Here is a 26,041-nt window from a genome sequence, read left to right as displayed (position 1 = left end):
AGAGTTAGGCCCCTTAATCACTAAGAAAATTTGAAATGAAGGTTTATCTTTGATTACCAGTCCAACTTTCTCATAACTTTGTTCAGTCCTTGTTAATTTACCACCTGATAATGGGTATAATTATGTTGTTACACTGAAAGTTATATACATGTACATGAATTGAATTTAAAAATCAATTACTCACTTATTCATGCAATTCATTGTGCATTCTCTTTTCAAATTATGAATGTTTGACACAAGTTGCTTGCCATGTTTTTATTCAAGTAGACAAGGCTATATCTAAAATTTGTAATATAAATTCACTCAAATTGTATGTAAATTAATAGAGTTAGTTCACCTTTTGATTAAAGATACTTCTGCATCCAAAATTTTCAAAGTGACAAGAGTCATAACTCCTGATTAATAAATGCAATGTACACCATAATCTAACTTTATCTGCATTTCATAGTCAAAAGTTTGTAAAGATTAGGATAGTGATTCTTCGTAGTTACTAACCAGAACAAGGACTATTAGATGACAGACAAACAGACATAAGTTTCAATATTTATCACTAATCACAAAAAAATATGTTAAAAATCTTGAATAGAATATTGACAAAAAAGAGTATAAAACTTGGGAAATATTCCCTGATCCTTATAGGCTTTACTAAAAACTTTAATTAAAATAAAATGATATCAAATGCAGACATTTTGTTTTTTGCAAATACCTATACTTCTGCTAACATTGCTCTAAAAACAAGGGTTGGTTGGTACATGTAGGAAAAACTTTTTTTTTTCCAAAACTTTTAAACTGGTTTGTTTTGGAGACACATTCAGTACAGTGGTAAAAAAAAAATTAAGGTATAGGCACAAGACATTAGGATTGGTAAGGTTAGATGAAACACATGTACAAGTGATTTTTTTAACGTCTAGCCATACTTTACACTATTTTTGTTTATTTTCCCACAAGTGTTATTTCATTCCCCAATCGTGCCTCCTCTATTATTACAAATTATCTTATCATATTTTCCAAACATAGTTAGAAAGCATCAAATAAGTCAAACATTATCATAATTATACTAAAATATTTGACCATGAATATCATATTTTCACGCAATTAAAATACAAAGTTCATGCATATGCAAGATCACTTTTTGTACATCATGAAATGAAATATGAAAAATTCATGTGAATGCACAAAAAAGCCATGCTATGCATTACAGTACAACCATATCAGACTCCAATTTCTTTTTAAAGGATGATCCAAAATTAAACAAAAGGACTATAAACATTTAACCAAAGTTTCTTTAACTATGATGGGTCAGATGTAAATCATTAAGGAAATTGTATAGAACTGAATGTACATGTACCATGATTTGTTTATACAATCTTTCAAAGGCACTTGGCAGTTTTTTTTCTCAATTTTAAGGCAAAATTTTAAACCTTTTAAAGATCTTTCTTTCCTGCATCCTGTTAGAAAATCCTAGATCTGCCCTTGCAAACCCTTAACTCTCAATAAAATTGTTTGTTTCTGGCCCTGGTCATTTATAATACCATGAAAGTATTAATTTTATCACTTAAATAAAAATTGCAATTCAAATATTCCTCTATGAAATACGAAAATGTATGTATGAGTACTTTCTTTGGTTTTTATTTGTAAATTCAATTTTATTTTTCCTCACACTACAAGCATTTTTATGGATACAAAAATATATTTATGGCTGTTGATTTATCAAGCATTCTTAACATTAGATAAATTCACTGTTACAATTCCAAAATGACTCAATCTGAGTCAATCAGTAGCATGTTGAATCATATATCAATCATATTCCAAATTAGTAAATATAGTAAATTCTTATAAGTACTGTTGGATCCCCTACATGTAATTGTGCCACCACCCTACAATTTGAAAACCTACACATAATAGTACCACCACAATAATTTTGGAAAGGATGTTGTTAAAGATTCTGTAAACTAAAAAGAACACTATTCCCCTAAGATGTTATACAATCATCTCATATTTCATTATACTCTAAATTTGGCAGAACCCAACCTATCCCCAGTTAAATAAACAAATTAATACAGGTCAAAGACTTCTTTCTTCAAACAATATTAAAGACCTTTTTTTCTTACTCAAAGACTTAACAAATAAAATGTCAAAAAATCAATTTTGGTGGTCAACACCATGACTTTATACCTTTGCAATTTAATTTACTTATTGAGCAAATATGTACTGATAAAATTCTAAACCTTCAGGTGTAAACATGTAAGGATGTGTATTAAAAATTCCTTTCTATTGTTATAAAGTTATATAAACGATATCAGATACTTTGTTTACAAACAGTGATACATTAAAGGTTTGAAATCGGTCAAATAAATAAAAAATACATGTCCTTACCTAATACGCATCCCGGGGGAGGCGTGGCCCGTCCCCCTCTCCATAACTCTCCCGAGGGCATATCTGTTTACCCCTTTCGAAATTTATTTGTCGATCATGTTACGAAAAATCCAGGATGATATGTCCCCCATCAAAGCTGTCTGCTATGCGTGAAACGTACAAAAATAGGAGATGTCACATATCACGTGACCAATCAGCTATAGGTATCCCAAACTTTGATCTTTTAATCGTTTGTAAAAGTTTTGAATAATTGTTTAAAACTGGGGTTGGATCAACATTTTAAAACGCTTATCAATAATCTATTTGTTCGAAATTAGACATCAAAAAGTAGATCACGCACAAAACGTCGTCTGCTTTTGAACAGGTGCGTTAATTGGATGAAGGGAGATAATTGGATTTTACCTGGCTGAAAGTAATGCTGGGCATTCCAACAAATCATCGACCCGAGACGACTTTACATACGTAGTTTGATTTTCGTTCTAAACTGATACATTAAAACATTAAAAGTAGACCCACAAACATGTATGACCTTTCCGTACACGTAAATATAATATGTAGAAAAACACGCACGTTAATGAGGTATTCAGGTATATTTCATACTTTTATTTCTGCATCTTTTCAAAACATATTTTAAAGACATTAAAAAGAATGTGTTGAAAAAAAAAGAAAATTTGAGGAAATAGCTTTACGTACCATGGTTGGTGCGTTGGAATACGTAACATTGTACATAAAGTGGATGACAAACGTTTTCCTGAATTAAACTTTCCCTTTCAATAAATCAGGAGTCTAATTCGAATTCGTAAAGCCGCACCCGTAAAAACAAATGATTGCTACCTTAATTCATTAAAGTCTTTTTAAAACTATCATGATGCTTAAAATGTGAACGTGTCATTTTTTTACGGAACAAAATTAATTTTATAGAAGATGCCGTACCCGTCGGAAACCTGCATGCGCATTGATGTTGACAACTTAAACTTTATAAAGGCCAGAAGTCAAATTTGAAATGGAAACTTCATTTTTTTTTGGGGGGGGGAAACTGCGATATTAAAAACACAATATTCTATACTGTGAGATTCATCAACAAACCGTGTAGAGCTTTGAATAATTATAAGAAAATGTATTGAAATAAACACATTTATAAATACATACTCTAACATGGTCGTCATGAAAAATAAAATAATAATTAAACGTGAAATTAATTTGGAGCAAGTGCAGTTGATATTGCCTCCGATATATTTTCCAGACAATACGTCTGTAATTATGCACAATCAGTTATCAGGAGCATTATTCGATGTTAAGAAGTGCATGATAATTATCATCTCGGCTATAAAAGGAGCATCAAAGGGTGTCTTAGCGGCGGATCCAGAGGGTGGTACAGGGAGTTGGCACCCCTCCCCCATTTATTGGAAAATTTGTCATTTTCATGTGTAAAATTAAAAAAAATGCCAATCAATGATCTAGCACCCATCCTTTTTAAGTGCCTGGATCCGCCCCTTTATGTACCTGCACAGTTTTTACTACAAAGGTCTTCTTTTTTTGCAATCTACAATTACAACAGCTCAATGCATGCGAAGTCATGGAACACACACCCAAAAAAAGAGAGATATTGACCGAGTCCAAAGACCTATATGGGTATATATATTTTAAGCGTTTCTCCCTACAATCAATCTTTTTCTTGTAAGTTGGTATATAATTAATGTGGTGAGTCTGATAGACAGCCATACAATATCAGTTGTAGCATCCTCCCAAGTCAGGGTTTTAAAAAAACCCTGACTTGGGAGGATGCAGTTGCACTCCAGCAATGCTAGAGATTGTCTGGCAGCTATTTTCTGAATTGATGCCAATTGTAGTAAAAACGCACGAGTCCATCAGCACCATGAAAACTGATTTATTCAACGGGTCATAGTTTTCCTTTCCTCGTTTGTCTACCCCGGACTTGACTTTTTATGAGCAACTCGGTGGGTGTTTCTAGAAAAGCAGAGGACGCTTACCCTACCGGTGCACCTGGTCCTTGCTCCCAGTTTTTAGTGGAGTCCGAGTTGCTCATTTACTTTTGTTACTTTGTATGTATAATTTTAGTTACTTTATGTTCTTTGTTGTGTATGTCTGTTTTCCATGTCTGGTCTTTGTCCCTGGATTACATTCTTTTGATTACCGCTATAACCTTGGTTCCCTTGATTACTCTTCCAGGGACCAATATTGGTATATATCTTTAAATGTTTCTCCCAGCAATTAATCTTTTTCTTGTAAGTTGGACATGATATATATTAATATTGCGATTCTGATAGACAGCCGTACAATATCAGTTGTAGCGTCGAAAAAACAAACGCAATTTAAATGCAATATCACAAATTACGGATGTGTCCGAAATTTTACTAACACAGTTTGAAAACTATATACAACCAGTTATTGCTTCACTGTTTCGACCTATGCTTAATGTTTATCCTAAAGAGGATGTACATCTGTCAAATCCCTTTGGATATATTAATATTAGTATCACAAATTGTCATACAAAAAAATTCGTTTCTTTGTTTGAAATCTATAAAATGGTATTACAACCTCACTTAATCAGTAAAAACATTACCATCCTATATCACATATATACACGGATTTTCATTTTTGAAAGTGATGTCGGCCAAAGAAGACATTAAACTTGTAACCGCAAATGGTGACAGACCGGCGGACAATGTTGGTAAGAATTAATTGCGTTTACAATATCATTAAAACATTTAAAAAAATGAAAAATGGTTTATATAAGCTTCTTCTCTTCTGTAACAAAGTATAAAAGAACATACAGATTCTAAGAGATCCATTGTTTCAAATTCTATGGCAGTTTGAATATGATCAAGTCAGAAGAGCAACAAAACGTAATCCTTGGTCTGAACCAAGTTGACCGTGGCCCGTGTGTAAGAAAATAAGTGTGGAACGGAAGACAACTCTAGCATTAAATGGTGGAAGATTTTCGATAATTTTCAAATTTTGCTTGCTCACATATTGCTTACTACTAGTGAATTATATTAATTAAAAAGTAAGCAAAAAAAAAAAAAAAATGAGACAATTTATGAAATAAGAAGACAATATTTTTTCTTTTAAAATTTGGGTGTGTCCCAGAAAATAAATTTAGATATGGTATATGAAAAATAAATTTTGTCCAATCAACTTGCAGTATCTTATCAGAATTTATTTTGTATCTATTGATGACTATCTATTAAACTTATCTCCCTTTAATACTTTGCTGAGCTGAGGAAGGGAGTGGATACATATGATATATGCAACATTTTTTTCTGGCAAGAGAGCATCCTCCCAAGAGAGTGTCGGTAGATACTTGAACCATTGATTTTAAAATGACACTTTAGTGGGGACTTTTGATTTTTCCTAAATGGACCATTAATTTGAAGATTTTAAATAAATCCAGGATTCCACTTTAGAAAGTAAATTTCTATATCCAGTGGCAGATCCAGAAGGCAAGATGCAAGGGGTTGGCATCCCCCATTTTTATTGGAAAATTTGTCAAAGATGATTTTGATTTACTGTCTATGTACTGGATTCCTAAATTCTACAAGAATCCATACAAACAACTTTACATAGCTGGATCTGCAAAATGTACCACCAAACCTCTTTCAAAACTTTTAACTTCTATACTTACAGCTGTCAAAGAGGGTCTCCAGTCTTACCACAACACTTGTTACTCCCATAGTGGTATTAATTCATTGTCGATAATGAAAAATTAGAAAGATCTTTTGGAGACCGGCAATTCAAGATTATTTTCAGTATATAATATCATTAAAACCTGTGATTTTTCAACACTGTATACTTATATATAGTTCTTCATACTTAGTAAAAATAATTTCAAATATACAGAAGAGGATGTTTTCAAAATGCTGGAATTTTTTATCAACAAAATATTTGTCCAGTGTGGTAGTCGCATTTTTCAACAAACGGTCAGCATTCCAATGGGAACAAATTGTGCTCAGAAAGAACATCCTTTAGCTAGATCTTTTAATCTCAGTTTCCGCTATATAGACGATGTATTATTTTTAAACTATCCTAGTTTTGGGGATTTGATACATTGCATCTACCCCAAAGGTACTTGCGATAAAGGATGCTACAGACACTGTGAAGTCAACCTCATATCTTGATCCACACTTAGAGATCGATGGTGAAGGAAAACTATTGACCAAACTTTATGACAAACATAATGATTTTTCATACAGAATTGACAACTTTCCTTTCATCTTTGGCAACATCCCTTCAGCACTTGTGTATTGAGTTTTCATATCACAACTCGTACGTTATGCCAGAGCTTGCCGTAACTATGCAGACTTTTTGTATCCCCCTAGACTCCTTACAATTAGGCTGACAAGTACATGATCATATATACCATAGTTACATGTAGGTTTATGGCATGTTTCAGATTATTCACTTAATGTAATGTGCTTTAGAGATCAAGGGCAATAACTCCAGGAAATGATGAGCATATCCTGTAGTGGCCATTCCTATCATGTGTCTGTGCATCAAGTCAGAATAATATGCTTTCTAAACAAAGTTTGTCGAGCCTGTAAATTTTGTCTTCCATGGTAGGGTATTGAACTTCACCATGGAGGTATATTAACAAATAAAGATATATGGTGTACATGTGTTGTTTGGTGCTCTTTGATCTTGTTGATTCTTTTTTTTATATAACAAACTGTGTCCAGGCTGTAACTTCCTGGTCTTTTATTACTGGATTTTGATTTTTTTATTTGGCATTTACCATGACATCAGTCAAACTAACCACAAGTTGTTCATGGAGGGGGTCCTCAGATTGAATTCCATTTCTGTCTCATGATATATAGATTTCAGGTTATCAGTTAGTGAAGGATTAGGAGGCTGAGGAACTGGGTCATTTGCCTTCAGTAAAATTGAAATCAATGTAACTTTTTTGCATGAAATCTGATTTGACAGAAATATTTCCCCCCTCCCCCCCCCCAGTAAAAAAATAAAAATCAATTGGAAACATGTTCATTTAATATTTGCTAATATTTAATATAAAGTTTTGTTTTTCCTGAAAAAAGTGTAAGGTGTACAGTGCTCTGCTCAGCAATTAGTTACATGTGCATCCCACAATTTGAAATCCTGGATCTGCTCCTGATAAATTTCAAAAGATAAACCTCAAGTATTTATTTTCTATTATAAACACCCAGTGATATTTCAACAACACAAGCAGCCAAGCTGATAATACATTATCACATGACTTAATGTGACCGTATGGTATTTCTAAATACTTGATAAAATGTATCCATTTATAGTCCAGCCAAAATTGTCTTCAATCAGTATAAAACAGTTATCATTTTAGTGTATTAATGACGACAAGTATAGAAAACTCTGTCCATATGGCTGAATTTTCAACTTCAACACGGCAAAAAGTTGATAGTTATGATGCATGTAAGTATCATAAATTTGGTTTAAGTTTGTCAAAGTTATCAAAGTTTGTTTATAATTTACTTAACTAATAGGTTGAAAATGGGGGACAAATTTTGGTATGTTTTGTAAAATGTTGGTCCATTTTATATTTAGAGGGAATATACCTTGTTGTTTGAACTTAACTATAGGGAACTATTTTCTATACCATAAATGACTTTAGTAGTGTACCCATTTTACAATCTCCTGTCCAGAGAATATATATGCTACTTTAAAGCTTCCACACTTCTGCTACACTTCACACTAAACCCATTTTTATGCAAATCTGTAAATAGCTTTGTGGATTTGTGATGAATACTACTGAGGGTATCACCCAACTTTTTTGACTTGGGATTTTGGTCATTTTTAGAGTGTACTTTAGACTTAGGCACACAAGTCCATGGACTTAACATTTCAAAACAGTTGTACTTTGTACTTCAAATTTCATGGCATTTGGACTTTACCAAAAAGTAAAATTGTACTTGGAACTTCACCCAAAACATAGAGTGTACTTTGGACATGAAGGTGAGGGGGAGGGGGTGATACCCCCATAGTGCTCATGCCTTTTGAATTTTTTCTCTTCATGTATAGTAGAGTCTTAACGTTTGCAGAGTGATTAAGTAGCTGTCTTTGTAAGAATCATGCAAAATCTGAAAAATGTGATACACCCCAAAAAAGGCTACATATTTTTATTTTTGTAATTAAGTTCTTTTATGGGTCTATACTATGAAATGTGTAATTATTCATTCAAATCTGCCTGCTCTTAGGAGATAATCGACATTGAAAATCCAATAGATTCTATCGTATTTTAGCGCCATTTACAGGGTTACCTAACGTTAAACCCCAACAAACAAACAAACAAACAAACAGAGTTACCTCCCTTAATTTTGAAATCTTCAGTGCATTCGATATAATTTTTATCTCTTAAGAGCATGCGTTATATGAAAAACCACATGTTTATTTCTGTTCACTATTACATTTCAAACAAAATATCAAAAATAAAAATATGTAGGCTTTTCACCCATGAATCATATTTTGCATGTTTCTTATCTGGAGTGTTACTTAATCAGTTTATTTGATATTGCTGATTTTATTGGTTTTTGTAGTTTATTGATTGTAGAGTAAAACCTGTCTTATTTGACCTTCCAAAGGAGAACAAAATCATGGTCACATAAGACAGGTGGTCTTTCTATACAGGTTGTTTTTACATAGAATACACAACATAGATATTTTAGTCATTGTCTTTTAAGACAGGTTATTGCTGAATACAGGTGGTCCCTATCTTGAAAAATTTTCTTGCCTCACTTGGCTCAGCATTAATCTCTGTTTTTGAAAGCCCCCTAACCTGAAGTCCTGGATCAGCCCATACATGTTAAGAACACCTCTACTTTCATTAGTTATATTAAAGCATATGAAAAAACGAACTAGTAGCTGTGTACTGTGAATTCCATGGATTGGTGTTGGATATTGTCAGTATGGTATTATTTAGTTTAATTTAGCTTATAAGGTGACGGAGGATAGTGGCATCTTAACCGTTCTCAAGAAGTATGTTACACCCCATTTAGCTTTGAATGGTGGAGTACCGGTACACTTTTAGATGAGTTGGTAGAGTGTAGGTGTACCTGAGACTGGTATCGTTAATTTATTCAGATGCATTGAATTTGATTGTTATCAATGTATTTACTGTAATGTAGGTACATTGTAATTTCTGTATCAACCAGATCTTAATTTATTTTTTGTTGCAATAATTAAAAAACTGAAATTTGATTAAGGTTAAAATTTGGCAGACTTTTTGTGTGATGTAAACCTTCAAAAACAGCACAAAACCCACACTAAAAATTTACTGGTTGACTAACATTTTCATGAACAAATATTCAGTGTCAGTCTCTGTAAGAATCAGGCAGTGGGTGAAAGATGGTATGAAATACCCACTACTTTAACAGTGAAATTTCACTATTTGTACCATCAGGATAAAGAAATAAAGACAAGACCTTTCATATCATTTTGGTAAAAATGAGTAATTTTCGTTGAAAGGCACTGCAAATGAACATGAATTTCAAGGGCAGATAACTCTGTCAAATACCATATTTTTCTATCATTCCAATGAAAATTTTTTAAACTTTTAGATAAGTTGGTAGAGTGTAGGTGTACCTGAGGCTGGTATTGTTGTGAATTTTTCAGATGCATTGAATTTGATTGTTCCCAATGTATTGACTGTAATGTAGGTACATTGTAATTTCTTGATCATCCAGATCTTATATTATTTTTGGATATTTCAAATAAAAAGACTTATCTAAGTGAAATTATATTGTCAGATCAGTGGGTTTTAGACGTGCATGTCCAAGATTTTCCCAGTTTGCCCAAATTTTACAAATACTTGTACCGGGTACTTTTTTATGTTCATACATTTTCCTGGATGAAATACTTACACGACCAATGATTTGTTATGGTACAAGTGTAATATGTCCATGATAAATATACCATAGTCAATATCTGTTAATTAGATCTGAACTCTGATTCCATTTCAAAGGGGCACCTGTTTAATATTGATTATTAATGTAAGCAAAAACCTTAGACATTATATTACAAGTCAATTACTTATCTTTATTGAGTTTTTTTTTGTCATTTCTATTTATTGAGATTTATTGTTGTTTTAGACAGCTTTACATTATTTTTTGTTAAATATCTAAGTAGGAACTGTTTTGTTTAACTATGATAGAATTAGCAGGAACTATAAAAGCAGTTGAACACAGGGAACAGATTAGATCAGTTGAAATTCCAGGTAAAAAATTGTTAAGATTTTTTGTTTTGTTTTTTTTTGTCTTTAGTGTTGTCTTTCAATTCAGGATTCCCTTTTTTGCATATCACTTTGATATTGTAGATGTATTTTTGAATTTTATTGGTACATATTTATCGTTTTGATTGAGCTAAACTTTTGAGTTTCTTGTATGAGTTTAGATAATTTGTTCTATGACTATTTTTAATACTTCAAGCTAAATTACTTAGTAAACTTATTTTCCCAAGTGATTGATTTTAGCTTACTTTGGAAGAAAGATGAAAAATACTAAATTGCTGCAAATAGACCCAACAGAATATGTACCGGGGAGAGAGAGGAAGGCTGCAAAATTGGTTTAAAAAAATTAGTATTCTCAAAAATAAATTGGTTTAAACTACAATAGTAATAAATGATCTATTACTTACCCTACCGGTGCACCTGGTCCATGCTCCCAGTTTTTAGTGGAGTCTGGGTTGCTCATTTGCTTTTGTTACTTTGTATGTATGGTTTCAGTTACTTTATGTTATTTGTTGTGTTTGTCTGTTTTCCATGTCTGGTCTTTGTCCCTGGATTACATTCTTTTGATTTCCACTAGAATCTTGGTTCCCTTGATTACTCTTACTTATTACCCTTTGTATTTGACTGCTTAAGTGCATTGATCAACTTGACAGGTGCTGATTGAGAAACAGAAGTAATACCTGCAGTCAGTGGTACTTGATATTTTTCTTGTTTAACTCTAGGCCAAAGACAAAATAATATGCTTATTTCCTGCTACCCTACCTATCCTACTTATTTGCATCTACCCTAAACATTTTATGGCCATTTTGGCTCAAGCACTGTTTAAGTCCAGATTTTTTTCCCATTAACTAAATGAAAAATGTTTTTGAAAAATAAGATAATTTCCCTACCTACCTATCCTATTTTGTCTTGATGGTAGCAGAAAACAAGACCACTATTTGTTTTGCCCTATCCCTTATAAAATCATTTTTGTGCTTTTTTGTTTTTAAAGTAGATTATTTAACCTCTTTTATGATCCAATGTGATTATAAACTTTTTATTCCAAATTATTAGTTTAATTCTTGCATACGTTTAATTTTTGTTGATTTATTGTAAATTTGAATTCATACAAATAGAACTGAAATACACTCTTCTTTTGAAGAAGAAAGTTTCCAAGGAAACATATTGCAAAGTCATATTTTCTATATATCAATAGATGCTAATAGATGTGCTTTGTCAACAATAGTGAAAATGAAACTTCGATCTCTTATGTATACTATTTATCCTCTTATAACATAAGTACTGGTGTACTTGACCTTGTTAGCACACACTGAAAATGAAAGTGGGTTTTTTGAGTTTATATTTAGACTACTGGTTATCACATGTAAAAAGATCACAAGACTAAGTAAAAAATAAGAAAAAAATAAAAATGGCTGAGATTACATCTTCACAACAGACTATCATAAAAGAAGAGGTTTTGCCTATCCACAGTAAGTTATAGAATAAAATCCTACTTTAAGTTATAACTATATTTTAACACTATTTCAGTATTTCTATAAAAACAATAAACAGATGTTTCCTGTAAATAAACAAGGCTATTGTATGTACAATGCAAATTGCCTTTGCTTTATGTAGTGGCAATTTAAATTGCCTTTGCTTTATATTGTGACAATTAGGTACAATGATTCAGTGCATGCATTTCTTTGTCTGAATGTCTCGTATCCATTTGTTTGTCTTAGCTCAGGGTTAAGTTGGCTTTGAATTTTTTTATGCCTTTGTGGTCTATAATGCTTTGAACACATGTAGTTTTCAAAAATATGTTCCATTCTATAGTTAGTATAAAACTTGCTCGATGTATCTCTTTACTATCATCAATGTGTTGTTGACAAGTTGTCTGAATGTTGTCTTAAACTTTTCTGAAGAATGTCTTAATCACTGTCTGAATTATGTCTGAAGGTAACATATAACTTATTTCTGAATTTTTACTGAAATTCAGACTGTTTCAGACATTATTCAAAATTCAGAAATATTCAGCCTCAGAATTAATTAGCCAATATTCAGCCTCTGTTCAGAAATATTCAGAAAACATTCAGAAATATTAAGTCAGTATTCAGCCAGTATTCAGAAATATTCAGCCAATATTCAACCTGTGTGTAGAAATATTGAGCCTTCTGAAGTTTGTCTTTCTAGAAAAGCAGAGAATGTTTACCATACTAGCACACCATGCTTAAAGTTTTTGATTGCTATTCATCAAAATAAATCAATTTTTAGTTGTTCTTTCGTAGCAAAGTGGTGTTTATGGAAGTCAGTGACTTTCTAGAAATAGGCATATTTCCGATGATGATATTGTGATTATGATTGAAACTATGTTTTGTACAATTTCTGAAGTATTCCGATACTTTCAGACAAATATCAGATCTATGTGGTGTTTATTTTCAATATCTTAGGTATTCTGGTGTTCTGAATGTTTTCTCGGATATTATTTCTGAATGATTCAGAAAAAGTCTGACAATATTCAGATTTAAAGTTTGTACTTTAAATATTGTTTTTTTTCTTAATCTTTCTGACACAATTTCTAACCCATTCAAACAAGGTAAGACACTATTCAGAAGATTTGAATATTTCTTACCCCTATATCTTACTAATTCAGACAAACTCAGACATTATTCAGAAGATCTGAATATTTCTTACCCCTATAGCTTACTTATTCAGACAAATTCAGACATTAGTCAGAAGATCCAAATATTTCTTACCCCTATAGCTTACTTATTCAGACAAATTCAGACATTATTCAGAAGTTCTGAATAATTCTTAACCCCTCTTATGGATTCAGGGTTCAGATACATTCAGACAAAATTTAGAACCGTAAAATAGTCTTCAGGCAGCATACAAAAGTAGATCAGACAAGATTCTTACATCCATTTAGTTGTCTGACACTTTTCAGCTAAACCTCACCTCAGCTATATTCAGCCAAACTTCAGCCTTGTTCAGTCAGTATTCAGAAATCTTGGTTCATGAGCGTGTACACACATAATTTTGTATTTCCAAGAACAAACTGAATCACTTTGCAGGTCTTGTAAATAACCAAAGTACTTCAACTTTTTATATTTTTAATTTTTTTTTTTTGGGGTGGGGGGGGGGGAAGATTGTATATTTTTATTTCAATATTGGAATACTGTTCTAGGGTCAAAATATGTGTATTGATTGTTAAATTTTCCTTTTCATGCCCACTTTGCTTTATTTAAAGAGGGTTTGCCATTCATTGTTATTGATAATAGTACTAATAAAATATACTGGATTACTATTTGAAACCTTGCTCTGAATCTGCCGTAATTTTAAATTGAGTAGTCCTAAAAGTAATCTATAGATAGATTCATGTATGTATTGAAGTCAGCCACCCATGGCAATACTTTCTCTTTTCAAGCCAATCAACAATATTCATTAACAATTGATTGCAAAATGGTTCCCATACTATGTGTATATGCAAGATCTTTAAAACCAGTATATTGAGTTAGCGGTAAGGAATTTTGTGTAAATTTGGATCACAACACAGTAAATGGAAAATTTTGCACTTTAATGTGGCTTTTTAATTTAAATATCTACATGTAATATATTGACAAAAGAAAGATGATCAAGTGGATTTAAATGTATTTAAAAAGTTCAGTATTGAGAACTGTTGAGTGTTATGTGAACTGATTTTGGTGTTTGAGTGGACTCACTTGTTTAGGGTTAGAGTGTACAGTGGGCATCTTAACTGAACAACAACATTCTTATTTGTTTTTTTTATTCTTGGAAAGAATTTGAGCAACGGACTAAGAGCACTAAGGATGTATTGCCTAATATGTTTACAATTTTTGTTTACAAACAAATATAATGATGGATAATGGATATTTCGTATTATCATTGTGCAACATGTGTTTATTGTGTTGGTTTTCTGTAAAATGACACGTACGAAGGATGTGCCTGGTTTGTGACTGACAAATTCAACTTAATGCCACACGTGTTAGTTTGAATGTGAGTTTGTTACATCATGGCTCTAAACTTCAAGCAGAGTTTTGGTAACAAAGGCACCTTGCCTGAATTCCGTGGAGGGAGTGAGATGGTGCAGGGGTTACAGAGTGTAGGGGCAGAAATTTCTGTGCAGAAAAACCCTGGGCAAGGGTCAGATTATTCGTACATGGATGTAAATAAGTTTGAAAATAATTGGGATGACTTAGATGATGATTTTTCAAAACAGGATGTTTTAGATATAGAATATCAGGTTCCCTCAAAGGATGATGATGTTAGGTATCGTTCTTCCTTTGGAACAAAGCCTTCAATTAAGAGTTCTGGTCTTCAGAGAACCTTATTTGATGAAGAACTAGCTGTCATTCGCCATGAACCGTTTGACAAGAAACATAGGTCAACAATTGAAATTAGACAGTCCTCCAAAAAGAATGATAAAACTGAAATAACTTCTAGTAATGACAACTTTATACTTAAGCCTCAACCTTCACATGAAGGTCAAGGTCATTCATCTGTCGCTGAACTTTCACCTGTTGATACAAATGATGTACCAGTAAAAGTTGAAAACACTGGATTAAGAAAAAGGTCACATGAGAAAACAGAGGCTGCTCAAACTTTTGATCAATTATTTGGTAGGTTGCATCATAAAAATGTGCTTTTTAAGTGGGTGGGAGTTCTTTTGATGAAGGGAAACTAATCAGCAGATCCAAATCAATGGAGAACTGAAATCTTTTTACTATTTTTAAAGAGCATATTGATAAGAATTTTGAATAAAGATTTTTCAAGTACCATTCTTAATATACACATGTACACTGAAACATGTCTAAATTAAACCTTATTTTGACTAATATTTTTATTTAGTAAAGGCAAACCTGTGGTTTACACAGGTTTATAACATGTTAGAATTGATTTGAAGGGGTTTCATCTGTGTTTGGACAGATTTTACTGAAGAACACTAACCACAAGAGAATGGTATAATGTATGTACTTCATTAGGAAAGAAAGACAGATTTTAACATTGAAAAAAATTCAGATTTTGTGAATAGTTCAGTTTTGAAAGAATTAAGTCCAGCATTAAGAATACCTGCCCTAAGAACTTGGCCAAAGTATGTTGCAGGAGTTGTTGGATTGCTGCATTGGCATTCTGGCCAACTCACAGGCATCATTGTCATAGGCATAGTTTAATAAACTAAAGTGCATGTGACCTTGATCCACTTATTTAATTGACCTTGAACTCATGAGACTTTTGATAAATATGTTTGAATTGCATTTTCCCCATGACTGAACAGTTGTAGAAAATGAATAATTGGATTGGCTATTGTAATCATAATGAAAGTAACCTTGATGGGTTGTTTTATGCATGAATGAATGTAGTTATATGAATGATACATCTTGACCATATGGTAACTAATTATGGGTTATATTGTCTGTGGCTGGTTTGGCATCAGCAGAAATAAACTTCAATGGTTTGGTTAGAACAAGATATCATTTTGACAGCTAGATATTAAGTAGTAGTCTTTTTAAGAATCATGCGAATTCTGTAATATGTGATACACCCCTAAAAAGGTTACACATTTTTATTTTTGTTATTAAGTTGCTTTATAAGTCTATATGATGAAATGTATAATTATTCATTCCGATCTGTCTGTTCTTGGGAGATAAACCACATTGAAAATCTAACAGTTTCTATTGTATTTTAGTGTCATTTACAGAGTTATCTCCCTTAATTTGGAATTCTACAGTACATTATATATAATTTTTATCTCCTAAGAACAAGGGTTATATGAAAAGCAACATGTTATTTTATTTGTTTACTATAACATTTTAAACTAAATATCAAAAATGAAACTATGAAGGCTTTCCAACCATGAATCATATGAAGTGCTGTTCAAACATAAAGTTCAAAAAAGAACATTTTTCTATAATCTTCTTATAACTTACATTATCATTTTGAAGTAAACAAGAAATGCCAAAAATACTAGGTCTATAAAATTCCAGGCAATTTTTGGAAGACTGAAGCAATTTGAAGCTATATATATCCTTTGAGTTGTTCTTTGTTAATATTTGAAAAAATTGGCAAACCTCACACACATATAGCTTCACAGATTTTGACCCTTGACAAAGGCACTACATGTATTCACAAATATCTTTTTTTTTTGCCTCTCTTAACTTAGTAAAAATTGGTAATGCATGTATGTTCATTTAAAAGCTAGTTAACTCACAATAATTTGACTCACAAAAATTGAAGAAAAGGTAATAACTAAAGTACAATTTTTCAGTTCAGCCTATAATATACAGGTAAGTTAATTTTAAAAAATGTTTGAATATGATTTTCCTTCTGATGAAAACATACAAGTAAGCATACCCCCATGTGGAGCCCCAATAATCTTGTCTTGCTCTGATATCTACCATCCAAACCCTCAATAATCTTATCCATCAGTTGATCCCCTATCTAGACCCTCACAATGGTGAGAAATAATTGATCCCTGTAGCTTCCACTATCTCTAATGTTAGTTAATAGCAATTGATTCCTGATGATGTGTGTTTGATGCTGGGAGGACTAGTTATTTAGAAGAATGAGCCAGGAAAGTAAGTTATTTTGTTTTTAGCCTAAATTTGTGATTTGTTTTTCCAGTATAGCATTTGGTTAAATTGAATTTTTGCATTTCTTGATGTGTGGAAGGAAGTTTAGCAGTATAAATGTTTGTCTAGTGATAGATTTGTAATTTTAAGCTATTTTTACAATTTTTGTTGTTTATTTGATGCATTAATTTTTTTTTTTCAATGTTGGTTGTTTATAGAATATATTCAAAGTAAGTGAAGTTCACGTTGAGATATTTTGTGAAGGAATATTCAATTGCATTGCCAAAGATTTTTACCACCTAGCTTTCCTAATTTCTTGGATACAGTAAGTGTCGTTTTTTACATAAATTTAAATGTATTTTTCAAAAGTTTGCTAATGCTATCTAAACAAATTTGCCATTTTTATATATTTATCTTCATATTTCAAAAAGTTTGCTGTTATGAAGAAGTACCCCTTCCCTGTTTAATGATGAATAACAAACATTTATATATATATGTTTATATTTATATTCGCATTAACAGTCACTATTAGTACTTCAGCATTTTTTGTAATTATATATATCTCCTAATATGTTATAAATATATATCCCTCATTATTGAATGTGATAACATGTGACCCATACATATATAAAGTGTTATTAAATGCCATTAGTCCTTGGAGTATTTTTATTATTTATATATTCAGCTTGAACATAATCAATTGACACAAACTCTCCAAAAACACTTCCCAATTACCGTCAAATGACTGGATTGAAAGGATCTAATTGGTTTTCATGTGACAATTGTCTCTATCCCCTGTTATTCTTTGAGAGGGATGACACACTTAGAAGTTGGAAGAACAATCAATTTTTAAGGTTACGAAAATTTAGGGAAATTGTGGATATGAGTAAATGATCATGAAAACTGCTGAAATAGGTACTGTATCTTCCTTTTATTGTGTGCCACTACTAAATCTTGCTGAAATAGGTACTGTATCTTCCTTTTATTGTGTACCACTACTAAATCTTGCTGAAATAGGTACTGTATCTTCCTTTTATTGTGTACCACTACTAAATCACTTCTTACCATATTTCCTGATTTTCCTCTCAGTTTGTCTTGTACTTCTTTTGCAGTTATTGACTTGTTTAATTTTGTTTGGTGTTTAGAGGAGTTGAGATCAAATTTGCATTTCATTCAGATCTGATGATTTTTGTCAGTATTGCTGCCCTTAAATTTAATTAGGTTTACCATGATTTTTTCCGTAATTTTGGCCAGGTTGCATTTGTGCTACATAAGTGAAAGTTTTTTTAATCAATTAACATATTTTTTTTAAGCTCCTAAAAATATGCATTCATTACACAAGACTATGGGAATATTAATGCAAGACTGAGACCAGAATAGTACCTCAGAAGAAAAATTTTACTATTTTGATCTGCTCCAAGATTTACCTCCCTTTAATTTTGTTAACTTACTACATTCAGTTTTTAATGCTAATAGTAGTTTTTTGTACCACTCATTAGACAAACTGAATAAGCTGTCACAGATTGTCATCATCTTTTTCTTATGATGACAGGCCTTTAATCTACTAAAATGATTCTAGTTGAAGTTTGAAAAAAAAATAATTTGTGTTAAATAAAAACAGATGTACATTTTTGAGTGTGTTTCTGTAGAAATAAGATTATCAGGAAGTTGTTTAAAAAAAAATTGGCAGCTCATTTCAAATAAAATGAAGATTTTCTGTTTTTTTTTCTTCTGTTTCATATGTTGCCAGAACTCAAAAGAATGTTAATAAGTTCAAAACTTAACATCAGAAACATCTTATTGAGTAATTAAATTATATAGTTTGTAACAATTTGTGCATGAGCATTTGAGCCTTAAGTTTATCAGGGAAGATAAATCAATGTAATTGTAAATTAATTTGAGTCAGTACAATTTATTAAAAAGACTAAAGAAATATCAGCTGATGTTTGTAGGACAAATACATTTTTTTCCTCCCACTGGATACTTAAAGAGGTAGACCTAGAGTAAGGAACACAACTCTTACAAATCATTGGAACATTTGTATTTACCATTTTAAATCAATCTAATGTAAGCATGAAAGTAACTTAGACTGATTTCATTCTGTTTCAAAGGAAAGCTTGAAAGGCTTTGGTGAAATTGAATATGATACAAACATATCACTGATTTAAAGAGGTATGTTCCTTACCCTAGGTCTACCTTCCTTAAGAAGGATATATCAATCAGGTCTGCTTCTGTTGAATGATCTATCTGTCCTTGGAAGGAACTCCTCTAAGACAGCTTACTAGTATTGGATTTTAGTGTGATTCAACAAATTTTAGGGAGTATGGGACATTTATATAAATTTGAAGTTTTTTGTATACCATTGCATTGGAACATTTTTGGCTTGTGTTTTTCTTAATTGTTTCATCTCCTGCTTTGTGGGAGGTACATTGTGATCATGGTGTCTGTTTGTCAGTCCAAAACCTTTTTGTAACAGTTTTCTCTGCGACTTCTTATCACAGCCACTTTATATTTTTGACAGAAGGTTATGTAGGCATGCCATATCATAGCTAGGAGTTGTTTTCAGACTAAGGGACTGTAACTTTCTTTTTGAAGACTTTATTTATAGTTTGACCATATGTTTAGAGGTGTGGGGAGTTGGGGATACCCTATCCCTTAGTGAGCTTTGTCTAAAGTTTCTCTAGTTTTTTTACACTTTTGATTCAATGTGAAATTATTTCATTATAATATCTTGACAAAAAACAATTTCATGGATTCTTGAATTCATGGTTTTGAGGTTTTCAGTACACACATCAATGGAAATCTCCTATTCCATGGAAACCAAATTTCATGGATTGGCCTTCCTATGAAAACCACGAAAATTGGTACCCTACGAACAGTAGTACTTTCACAATAGTATTGAAAAGAAATTTCAAGGCAAATTATAGACCTTTAAGACTTTACACATATTTTAACTTAAATAAATTCTTTTTTAGTCTATTTAAGAGTGTTAATGAACCTGATCAGTGTCATTAATCTGTCTTCAATTAAGAAATTCCCATGTTATCAACAATAATGGCATCATATTGCTGTAATTCTTTGATCCATTATAATAAGAATACAGATGCTTTATAATGTTTATCAATAAGATCCTGTACAACACAGTATTTATGGCACATTGTTAAGCAAATATTTATATTTATATTGAAAGCCGCCAGAAATCCTGTGCTACTTGATAATCTGATACACTTCAGTTTTTGTCCTCAGAACAATGAAAAAGTTGTGTAGGAGTATATTGAGGGGTGTTGATCTACTTGTAATACTAAGTAATTTGTAACTAAAAAAGTATGGTGTTGGTATATTAAACTGAATTATTCAAACTTTGTAAGTTTATGGAGAAATTTGACTTTTTTCCCCTTACACTTTAGCAATATGAATTAAGTCATTTTTGTTACTCTTTAACTCTAGCTTAAAGCCTTTTGCAAGAGGTTTTCAGATTCATGTATATGTCAAGGAGATTTTAAAACATTTCTCGTTTGACTGAGATCAGAGACCATTGATTGAAAGTTCATAGGTCAAATTCACATAAATATGCATAAATATTATTTTTATGAGAATTTAGACCTCTATTACATATAATACCTTAGGTAGCATGCATGATTCATAATTGTAATGAGAATGGATATGGTGAAAATGTATACTGTCAGTTAAAAAAAACACCAAGCATCAATTAATAATGTATGGAAATGCTTCTGTGGAATTCTTCACTTCATGAATTGCTTTGATGTCTTCAGAATTTGTAAGAATGATGAGGAAAAAAACTTATTTTGAACAAATTATTCAATTATCATCTCTTAGACTATTAGAAAAGAATGTTTTTTTCATCAACATCATTTTGGTTGTAACGATAAAAGGGAGGTCACTCAATAAAAATAAGGTTACATTTTGATTGAACTGTGAAACTCATTATCAAGGAGGTAGACCTAAGGTAAGGGACACAACTCTTCCAAATCATTGGAATGTTTGTATTCAACATTTTACATCAATCTCATATAAACTTCAAAGTAATTTGGATTTATTTCATTCAGTTTCAAATGAAAGCTGGAAAGTATATCACTGATTTCAAGAGTTATGTCCCTTACCCTAGGTCTACCTCCTTAAGTGATCTCACTCTGAGCTCAACTCTGAACCTAAATTGTAAAAAGAACCAAACATTTCAGTAAATTGTGATGTACATATTGTTTTTCTGTTTTAATAACAAGTCAACAAATTTGTCATAATTATAAAGAATTAGGATGCAATTGTCATTTACCAACCACACAGGATTTTGTTCATATCCTGACAGGTATATAGTGTTATTCTCTGTATGAGTCAGGCAGTGGATGAATCATGATAGAAAAAAAAACACACAATCTTACTTAATTCGTTACATGAAATGCAGAAATGGCATTCATTACTTTCAGGAATAATAAATATTGTATGCATTGCAATTTCATCTTCAAAGGGAGATAACTCACTTTTCCCCTGTTATTCTATTGTAACTTGGAACTTGTTTTCTGTATCCTCTGACAAATCTTAGACTAACAAACTCTCAATTTGTCTTCAACAAACTATAAACTATGTGCCCACATCAAAAATTTGTAGATTTTTTTTTCTGAGCATGGTTTAATGTTTTTCAATTTTGCCTGATTCTTACATATTCAAGCATTTTAATAAATGATCCTTATGTTAACTTGTTACACTTTTGGTTTTAGCAGATAACTAAAGGACCTTTCTACTAAGTTTATGATTAAACTTCTGACCATAAAAATATGAAGAATTTCAAATCGATCCTGCAGAATTCATGGAATTAGTGGTTCACTGATTTAGAAAATCTTTATGATTTGGAGTATATATGTGACCACAAGAGACTTCTCTAGTTTGTATTTTTCTGCTCCTTTCACAAATCCAGGAACAGGTCCTGAAATTAAAAGATAAAAGGAAGGGAGGTTCCAGCCAGACTAACATGTGCTCATTTTTGGACAAATTTAGCACAAAACTACCAAAGTAAAAAGGGTGAAAGGGTTTAACTTGAAGAACAATTCCCCTGGATCTGCAACTGAAAATAATGGTTGGGGAAAAACTTTTGGTCTTCTTTATTCCTGAATTAAACATAACCCAAGTTTCCCTCTACAGATTTTGTTAGACTCTCTCTGAAAGTAGTATGGCAGAGAATGACTGTTGTGGATTTATTTTTGTTCTTTTTATCTTACAGTACGTTCTGACCAATCAGATGCGGGAGGGAGCATTGGTTGTTGTGGATATATCTTGTGGTTCTTGTCCATCCTCCTTATCATCATTACATTTCCATTCTCACTATGCCTGAGTATAAAGGTAAGGATGCACTGAGGGTCAAAGGTTAAGTGATACACTGATACTCCAATTAAAGGTAAAGATGTAAGAGTAAAAGAATATTCAATTTAAAGGTTAGGATATAAGGGTTAAAAGTTATGGGATATAATTATTATACCCCATGCTATTATGTTTCTGACCATCTGTCTGTCCACCTCAACTTCTTGTCGCCTAGATAGCCCCTCCATTTTTTACCAATTTCCTTCAAAAGTTGATGAATGGTTAGTACCTATAAATCTTGGATGGGATTTATTTTCCACTGAAATCAGTCAAGAGGGACAGCTTTTCTGGGAGGGGGACTTAGTGGAATTTCTTGCCTGGAAAGACTGATTTCATTCATAATTTAGTGTATGATTTGTACCTGTAAAATCTTGGATGTGATTGATTTCACTGAAATTATTTAAAAGCGGATCACTTTCTTTGGGGTATAAGGAATAACATTTTTCAAAGTGATTGTTGGCATGGGGTCTTTTAATTTTTCAATTAAATGCGAGTATGTATTGATTGAAGGTTATAGGATACATTAATTGAAGTTGAATTGTTATGCAGACATTTGCTTTATGTTTGAAGATACTCTGTGACTATTCATAACTTTTAAATAATTTTTAAAAAGTATTCAAAACAAATGTGTTTTTTTTTGTTTTTGTTTTTGTTTTTGGAAAGGGGCTGTCTGCAACCTGAAGAGAGAATCATGGATGTTTGTTTGAAACTTTAAGGTCCCTGCAAAAAATTCTATTATTTAATTTGCACATTTGAAATGTGTTTTTGCAGTATACATAGACCTGCCAACCACTCTGATTTTGGCGTGATTTCTAAGATTTGAAGGTTAAAATTATGATTGTACCAAAATTATCCAAAAGAAAACATCCAATGTCCGTAATTATGAAACTTCTTATTTGCCAGTTTCAGTTTTTGTAAATTTGACAATTTCAAATCATATTAATTGTAAAAGAAGCCATCTAATGCCTTATAATTTCCTCAATACAATTTTTAATCATCTAGCATAAAATGACCATTTTGCGACAAAACCATCACTTTCCCATTTCAATAACATTATTGGTAATAAGATAAAAGGAATCACTTAATCTCGTTATTAGTCTTCATCAATTGTTCTCTTCAATACAGAATGCTTTTGTTATAAATCATCGTGAGGAATAAAATTGATTTAAAATCTCTTATATAATTCAGGTAGTACAAGAATATGAGCGAGCTGTAATATTCCGGCTTGGTAGACTGGTATCTGGTGGTGCTAAGGGACCAGGTAAATATGTGATGAACACTTTGAATATGGTTCCTTTTAAAAAAGAGGCAGGGGATGTACCTCGGTTGTTTTCCTATTAATCTGGTCAGTAGTTTGAGTAGTTTTACCCAGATTCCCTTACCTTCTCATGTTCTTAGAGAGCATTTGATTATGGGAGGGGTGTTGCAGTTTTTGGAAAAAAATAATCTGGTCTACACCTCCTAAAAAATAAATAAATTTTCTCATGTCCATCCAGGAACTTCATACATCAAATGGAAGTGAATAATCTTGCCCTGATGTGCTTGAAAATAATTTTTTCTAATCCAAAAAGTTTGCCAGCCCCCCCCCCCCCCACCCTTTCTCCCCGTCAGAATCAAATGGTTATCCTCTTGGTAGCTTACATTTCTGTTAATGTTTGGACGATAAGTTAAGTACTTTTTGGTTGATTCAATAACAAAAACGTGGATTGGAAAGTTTTCCGCTTCACATTTATATCACCATTTCCTAGACTTTATCATGTGTAGCCTGCATGGTCACCATAGGAACAACTTAAAATGTAAGTAAGGTCCAGACTGACAATACAAGCAATGTGTCATATACTGTAAACGGGAATAAGTTCCCACCATCTTTTTTTTCGCAGTCTCTGCTTTGAATCTGCTTTCAAAGTTTTAAATTCATGACTGTTCATCAAATTGTATTGTAATGATTTTCAAAGAAGATATTTGCAACAGTTTAATTATAGTGGTATAGATTTTGGCGCAAAAATAGTGGAAATAAAACTGCCATGAAAATTAACTGTTTACAGTATGACAAAAGACTTACAGGGACAAAGTGTCAGTGGCAGATTATTAATTTGCTGGGTCACAGAAGCGACAACCAACAGGAAGCCCTAGTGCTCATTTCAGACATATTTTTTTTCACTCTGAGCCATTCAGACATCACTCTTTCTTCAGTATGCTGTTTGCTTAAAATACCAGTCTTTGAAATACATGTATGACAGGCATTTAATATTTTGTCACAACATGTGTAAATGAAGAACTTCTTATTGGGGTCTTAAAAGTTTCAAATGCTGAGTGAATGATTTTCCTTTATATTTTTAGGTTTATTTTTCATCATTCCATGTATTGATTCATACACCAAGGTAGATCTGAGAACTGTGTCATTTGATGTTCCCCCACAAGAGGTAAGATGACAGGGGTAAAAAAGGGGGGGGTGGTGATCCATAAAAAGAAAAAAATTGACCCAGGTTATAGAACTCCAAGATAGAGAAGATGCTGGTCACAAATAAATCAATATTGGCATAGAGAGTATGAGTTGATATATTTGATAATGACATGCAATTATACATTGATTGTGAAAAAATCTTGATAAAATAGCTATGAATGTTAAACACATGTTATTGATTCATCATTTCTCTGTTATCTTTGGGTCAATATGACATGACTGTCTATGCAGTACAATGCTCTTAACTGAACTTTGTGTCAATATGACAGGACTGTCTATGTAGTACATTAATGCTCTGAACTTTATTTTGTGTCAACATGACAAGACAATGATGACTTTTCTATGCAGTACAGCCACACTAAACTGAATGTGTGTCAACATGACATGACAGTGATGACTTTTCTATGCATTACAGCCACCCTAAACTGAACAATGAATTTATTTGACAATGATGACTATGCAGTTCAGCCACTCTAAACTGAAATTTGTGTCAACATGACATGACAGTGATGACTTTTCTATGCAGTACAGCCACACTAAACTGAATGTGTGTCAACATGACATGACAGTGATGACTTTTCTATGCATTACAGCCACCCTAAACTGAACAATGAATTTATTTGACAATGATGACTATGCAGTTCAGCCACTCTAAACTGAAATTTGTGTCAACATGACATGACAGTGATGACTTTTCTATGCAGTACAGCCACACTAAACTGAATGTGTGTCAACATGACATGACAGTGATGACTTTTCTATGCATTACAGCCACCCTAAACTGAACAATGAATATATGTAACAATGATGACTGTCTGTGCAGTTGAGCCACTCTAAACTGAACTTTGAGTCAATATGACATGACATGACATGACTGCTTTAAACTGAACTAAATTTTAGTAAAGTGATTGAAACTCATGAAGTGGTAATTTTCAATTTTGGCTGTGGAATTGCTCAAGTTGAACAAATTGTGTTTTAGGAAACCACCCTGTCTCAGAAAGACTATTAAAACAAAGTGAACTTTTTTAACAC

General features: G+C 32.1%; 2 protein-coding genes across 7 annotated transcripts in view; one reads left to right on the top strand and one right to left on the bottom strand.

Annotated features, from left to right (window-relative positions):
* LOC148612597 (uncharacterized) overlaps positions 1-2,607 on the bottom strand; it is a 79,850-nt gene extending 77,243 nt beyond the window's left edge. The window contains exon 1 of the mRNA XM_088594136.1: positions 2,377-2,607. Within this exon, the coding sequence (XP_088450262.1) occupies positions 2,377-2,437 (61 nt within the window). The 5' untranslated portion in view covers positions 2,438-2,607. The remainder of the gene's footprint in view (positions 1-2,376) is intronic.
* Positions 2,608-4,906: 2,299 nt separating this feature from the next.
* The window catches only part of LOC148612595 (mechanosensory protein 2-like), a 37,861-nt gene continuing 16,726 nt past the window's right edge, over positions 4,907-26,041 (top strand). The window contains exons 1-4 of one of the 6 annotated variants that reach the window (XM_088594154.1): positions 4,907-5,068; positions 22,409-22,527; positions 23,734-23,806; positions 24,886-24,968. In XM_088594154.1, coding sequence (XP_088450280.1) covers positions 5,005-5,068; positions 22,409-22,527; positions 23,734-23,806; positions 24,886-24,968 — 339 coding nt within the window. In that variant the 5' untranslated portion in view covers positions 4,907-5,004. Of the gene's footprint in view, positions 5,069-7,644; positions 7,801-11,991; positions 12,079-14,165; positions 15,226-17,047; positions 17,182-17,948; positions 18,091-22,408; positions 22,528-23,733; positions 23,807-24,885; positions 24,969-26,041 lie in introns of those variants that run through there. The other 5 variants (XM_088594153.1, XM_088594155.1, XM_088594152.1 and 2 more) reach the window with 5 other exon arrangements.

The sequence above is a fragment of the Perna viridis genome, chromosome 7 (genome assembly GCF_037379345.1).
Source record: "Perna viridis isolate PV_CMFRI_1.1 ecotype Kerala chromosome 7, ASM3737934v1, whole genome shotgun sequence".
NCBI lineage: Eukaryota > Metazoa > Mollusca > Bivalvia > Mytilida > Mytilidae > Perna > Perna viridis.
This window is presented reverse-complemented; position numbering and strand designations above follow the sequence as displayed.